General features: G+C 44.9%; 1 protein-coding gene across 1 annotated transcript in view; it reads left to right on the top strand.

Moving 5' to 3' along the window:
* Positions 1-476: 476 nt before the first annotated feature.
* The window catches only part of Snoo (Sno oncogene), a 153295-nt gene continuing 147771 nt past the window's right edge, over positions 477-6000 (top strand). The window contains exon 1 of the mRNA XM_089242797.1: positions 477-1769. Within this exon, the coding sequence (XP_089098923.1) occupies positions 762-1769 (1008 nt within the window). The 5' untranslated portion in view covers positions 477-761. The remainder of the gene's footprint in view (positions 1770-6000) is intronic.

The following is a 6000-nucleotide window of genomic DNA, read 5'->3' as shown; positions in this document are numbered from 1 at the left end:
AGTTCATTCCCTCATATTTGTAGAAGGCAGCGAAAGGTTTGCGATACGGGATTCAAACTATTTAATTCTGGTCATGCTTGTTAGGGAACCATAAACTTTCGACTTAATAGAAAATCTATAATTTTTTAATTTCGGTAATTTAATTTAATTTTGATAAACAAATGGAAATATAAATTCTGTAACAGGATAATACAGTTCATTTTTCATTCAGTGTATGATATCAAACGTTAGAAGAGGATTAAAAAGACAAATAATTAAAAGAATCGCCAGTGCAATGATAAATTTAATAATGACAACGGTTATTTTTATTCCAAAATCTAACGTTAGCAGCGATAAGCTGACCCGAGATGAGAAAAATGTGTCGAAATTTCGCTAGCCGACATCCCAGACGTAGGGGAAAATTTTCCCTAAATCCCTTCTCTTTTTCCCTTTTTCTTTTTCTCTTCCTCGCCAGATACCGGCGAAGAGCAGAGAGCACATTTGCGACTGGGCGCATAACGCAATATGCTGCGGCTCAGGAGAGCCGATCACTGCTCCATCCGTAGAGGTGTACCATACAGACGGTGTTTGAGATTACTACTACTATGTGTGCATTGCTGCTGCCCAGTGATCTTTCCTATGTAGCCTGCTGGTGAAAACTCTCGTTCATCCACGGGAGAGACAATGTTGCCACAACCGCTGCAGTTCTCTTGAGTGTTGACGAAAGGAATCAAAACATACAAAAAAAAGACGCGGAGGAGTGTTTTTTCTTTCACCGAGATATGGAGGCTGAAACCTCCAAACAGATCTACACTCCGCATCTGAAGAAAGTTCTGCGAAGTTTCCAGGCGTCTGCCCATTCCAGCCTGCATGGCCCTAACAGCGTTATGGGGTTGTGGAGCAGTGGTGAGAAGACGACGTCATCATCCTCATTATCGTCGAATTCGTCTGCCGCGGAGACGACGTCGTCGACGTCCACGACGATAAATGTCGTGTCCACGACACCCTCGTCGTCGTCGTCGTCCGTACCGACGTCGGTCAGCGGCCGAAAATCGTCTCCCGATGACCAAGATCCCTTCACGGCTCCCCCACCTTTCCCGATCCAGCAACCTCCGATAATCACTCCCCCGGACCAGAGACGTTGCGAAAAGTCCGAGACAACCCTCGAGAACGAGACCATCACTTGTTTCACGGTGGGCGGCGAGAAAAGGTTATGTTTTCCTCAAGTCTTGAACCTGGTCCTGACGGGACTCAGCGAGAACCAAATTTACATCGTGTGCGACTACCTGCGTATTTTCCTGTCCACCTGCAACTCGGTGCAGCTGGACGACCTGAAGAGTGCCGGGATACTGCCGCTCAGCGTGACCAGCTGCGGCCTGATCACCAAGAGCGACGCCGAGCGCCTGTGCGCCGTGCTCCTGGACAGCAATCCACCGAAGTTGATCCACGGACCGGATGTTAAACTGCCGTTCGCGTTGAAAGTGTACCACGAGTGTTTCGGGAAGTGCACCGGTATGTACGCCCCCGACTTGTACATAGACCCAGTTGCGAAGTGTATCGAGTGCGCCGAGTGCCATGGACTGTTCTGTCCTCAGAAATTCGTTCGACACGCTCATAACCCCAAGGAAAACCGAACCTGTCATTGGGGTTTTGACTCGCTTAAATGGAGGGCCTACTTGCTCCTGCATTACGAGCAAGAGGACGACCCTCACATGAAAGAACTCTTCAAGGAGATGAAGAGCCGATATGACATCGGCCACGACTACGCCCACAAGTACAAACGAAAACAGGTCAGTTGACAATTATCATTCTTTTATTACTAATTACTGTATAATTCATTTGCATAATCGATACGTGATCTTAATGGGTTCAAACCCACTGACGTTCGATTCGTGGCTACACCCATGTCAATAGGCTGGCGAACGTAATGACTCGGAACCGCGCCGTAGAAAAAGTGATTCCCTGATTGACAGCTGTGGATCCATCTTTCCGAAACGGTGTGGGGGAAAAAAATGACGTTTCTTTCAATGCACTTAGGTTATGGCTCCTCTTACCTTTTCTTCTATTTTTTAATGCTTTCTCCCGCCCCTTTGAAACCTTAAATTTTGATGGAAATTCACCGAAATTTCAGAAATATTAAAATTCTCATAAATTTTACTAGGACATTTTTGGATGCACAACTAAGTTTTAATTTACACCTGATATATCATCATCATCATGACGTAATTTCCCAACCTATGGTCCATGGCTCTGGAAGGTTCTGTGAGTACTTTTTGTGTGTGTGGGGCGGGCGGGGGGGGGGGATGTCCGCAGTAAAATTTTCATTGAAGCCGTTGCATGAATTCAGTGCAATTAAATAAAAGCTATTGCTTTCAATTTTGTTATATGCAAATTATTTCATTAATTCATTTCAGATTTTATGGGTGCGGGGGGGGGGGGGGGCTCCAAATTGTCCATCTCTGCAAGGGGTCCGCGGAGAATTTACTTTCATTATAGGGGCTCTTGATGCATTGAATTTCACTGAAAGGGGTCTGGGTCATCAAAAAGGTTGGGAACACGTACTGGAAAATATAGTACTCATAATGTACTACACATCTAAATATGAAAGGGGGTTTATAGTGAAGATAGTAAATATATTCAGAGGGATGAATGAGTTCGTTGTTAGTTAGAGGGGACACGATCAACACGTCCGTCCCTTGAATTGGCTTGTTCATGGACCCCCCCCCCCCCACATCCTGCAGCGGGCCCCCAGGCTAGGATATATTTTTGCCAGGTTTTGACACAACTCCTATTGGGAATTTACAATGTGAAAAAATTACAAAAAGAAAAGGAATCGCCCTGGGCTGGAGCTCTGCCACCCTCACCCTTGTTGGGCCACGGAGAGCTGTCCCTTAAACAGGGCTCGAATATGTTCGTTACATTAGGATATTTCTGCTGTTGTTCAGCATCTCAAAATCTTCCTATTGAATACCAAAGCATGCAGGGCCATATCAGCGAATTCGGGGTCTCGTCCCATGGCCTTAATGTATATAGGCTATATACATAATTTTTTTATGTTTTCGAATTCAGTGTAAAAAACAAATCTTATAGTAGCACAACATACTGAATCATAGCAAAAACAAAACAAATTCAATTTCGAAGTAAGCATTTGGAGAGTAATTTTGAATTATTAAAAATGTTTAATGTTTAATGACTTTGCCCCCCTCCCTTCTATTTCACCCGGGGCCTTGGACCTCCCCTCGAATTCGACACTGATGAAATGCCCGCGAAAAATTATCTAAAAGAGTAACAATATATACGTAAATGTTGGCTGTGTTTTAGTAGAATATATTTCTAGATACATACGCCACGTCATTCATTAATGTACATCCGTATTCATTGGGGTCTGCTCTTTTACACACACACACAGGCTTCAACAAATATAACTACGCTTCCTTCTCCTTTCTATACAGTGAAGTCTTAACGCACAGCTCGTGGTAACGAGGGGGGGAGGTGTTGGCTCACAAAAATGGGATCTGATTGAAATTTTCGAGAGTGAGCATGTAAATTTGCCTGTTAGAGCCCCAGAAAAATCACTTGGCCCCACAAAGGGGGGCTGACAGGGCCCTATCCCTGGAGCCCGGAACATTTCTCACCACTTCTTGCTTTTTCCCGCTATAAATTAACTACAGAAGGGGCCCCGTGAAAAGTCTGACCGGGGGCCCCGCAAAAGATCCCAGCCTAGGGGCCCCGCTTCAGGATGTGAGGGGCCATGGGCCTATTCACAGGTCTATAGTCTGGGGATCCTAGGATGGATCTCATTATTATTTTTCCCACTATATGATGTATTCAGTAAAAAAATCAATACAGAGGAAAAGACGAGAAAGGGCAGAGTTGAAATTCCTGAATTTTTTTACTAGGAATTTTTATTCAGGGTATTTTATATTCATCGTAATATGCTGCGTATTATCAACTGAAATCCGTCGAAATTTCTCATGGACTGTACAGTATTCATTTCAGCACCTGCTTTTGCTCATATTGTCTTACCATGGCATTTGGACCAGTCAATCTGTTCTAAAGCAGGTGTATCAGGGTGTTCTTAATCTATGGGTCGCGGGACTTCCGAGACGGGTCGTTCAAATCCAATAATAGCCAGCGATTATTGAGCTATGGGTCATGAACCAAATTCGATTCGCGGGATCTTCCGATATGGGTCGTACAAACTCACTTACAGGCAGGAATTCTTGAGCAAATTGGTCACGACCCAAACATCTGATTCGCAGGGGCTTTAGAGATGGGTCGTACAAACGCACTAACGATCCTGGGCTATTGATGTATCTTATGGGTGACGACCGAAACTCAATCCTTGGGGGGCTCAATCCTTGGGGGGGGGGGCTTCGAAGATAGGTCGTAAAAAAGGGATTCTTGAACTATGAGTCACGACCCAAACCTTTGATTCGCAGGGGCTATAAACCCACTAACAAAAACGAGCTCTTAAATATGAGTCACGACCCAAACTTGATCCACAGCGCGGCTTCCTATATGAGTCGTACAAATCCACTTAGTCCTGTTATAAATGCACTCATTGTGTCACTGGTTTCACTAATTTTGGAGAGCAGACAGACCCATGAGTTGTGAAGTTATTGTTGATTTCGGGTCGCAACTGAAAAAAGGTTATGAATCCGTGAGGCATATTTATATGTACTGGCAAAGGTCCGAAGTTCGTCAGGGCTTTCACACATGGATCAGTCTTGTGTATGGCCCCTGGAGTGAGATTTTTTGCGGGTCTCCGAGGAGACTTTCACGGGGCCCCTTTATGATGCATTTATAGCTTGAAAAAACAAAAAATGATGAAAGTCGTATTGGGGCCCTGTCAGCCCCACCCTTGGGTGGCCATGGTCTTGTGATATTGGTGAGTTTGCGGCCCTATAAAAAGCGACTTCTATTCTAACTTGACTAAGTCCTTGCCTCATGGGTCGCGTGAATTAAATTTCCACTGGTTCTTTTTCGAAATTTTGGCACATATTGGTATTTGGCACATCAGTGACTTCCCGTGGGCGTGAACTAGTTGATCTCTTCACGAAGTGCCCAGTTTTCGGACACTGGCTGCGATATATGCGTACTATAAACTAAGGGGCGGTTCGAGATAAAATCCTTATCCTTAACCAATCTTTCCGCTCCTCCCCTGTGCTCACCTCTCCCAATACCCCCCCCCCTCAACAATTCCTAAAGAAAATGGAGGTGCCAAAAAATATAGGATGCACCCCTCCCACCCTCCTAGAGCGGACAGAAATAATTTTTCCTGATTTCTTTTGGTCAGTGAAATTTTCTGTTTGCCCGTTCACCTCGGTCAGCCCCCACCCCCACGAATGTTGTGTCTCTTTTTTATGAGGGTGTTGCCCCAGTAACCTCGTGCCTTCCTCGTGAGTTATGCGGTAGTTGCACGGCTCGAGTCGCTCCCTGCTATAACTGCAACCATAGCCCCTACAGGGTTATAGTGCTCTGACAGGGCCGTAACCCAGATGTGGGGACCATAAGCCCATCATAACCAAGACCATTACTATATATATATATATAGGGTTAGAATGACAACCAGCTAGAATTTTCATAGTATAGCCACAATACCACCCAATAACAGGGGAGGGGGGGGGGCTGACAGGATCCTTGCCCAAGGGGGAGGGTTGGCGGCTAAGATTAAGCTTACATTAAAATAAAAACGCCATGAATTTAATAGATAATCCAGTTTTGGGGACTGCTAAGCCAAGTAATTATGCCAGCCGAACATCCGGGACAAGAATACGGATTGGCCTTGACCACAACCATACCCCAGTTGAGTTTTTGACCCTAAATTGTTACAATTAGTGGTGAGCCAGTTTTTGGTGATCACTAGCTAGCAGGGTTTTGACAAATCCCGGGTGCTAGATTGTTATGGCGACTGTAAAATTAGCGTTGATGCCTAATTTTTTATGTATGATAACTAAATTGGAGTCTGAGAACAGCAACATATTCTCGGAAATAACGGCAGCATGATTGCTAGCATAA

This window comes from Pholcus phalangioides, unplaced genomic scaffold (assembly GCF_987345545.1).
Source record: "Pholcus phalangioides strain wild (caught in Gottingen) unplaced genomic scaffold, Ppha-v1.0 ptg000015l_1, whole genome shotgun sequence".
Taxonomy (NCBI): domain Eukaryota; kingdom Metazoa; phylum Arthropoda; class Arachnida; order Araneae; family Pholcidae; genus Pholcus; species Pholcus phalangioides.
The sequence above is the reverse complement of the archived record's forward strand: the minus strand, read 5'-3'. Positions and strand labels throughout refer to the sequence as shown.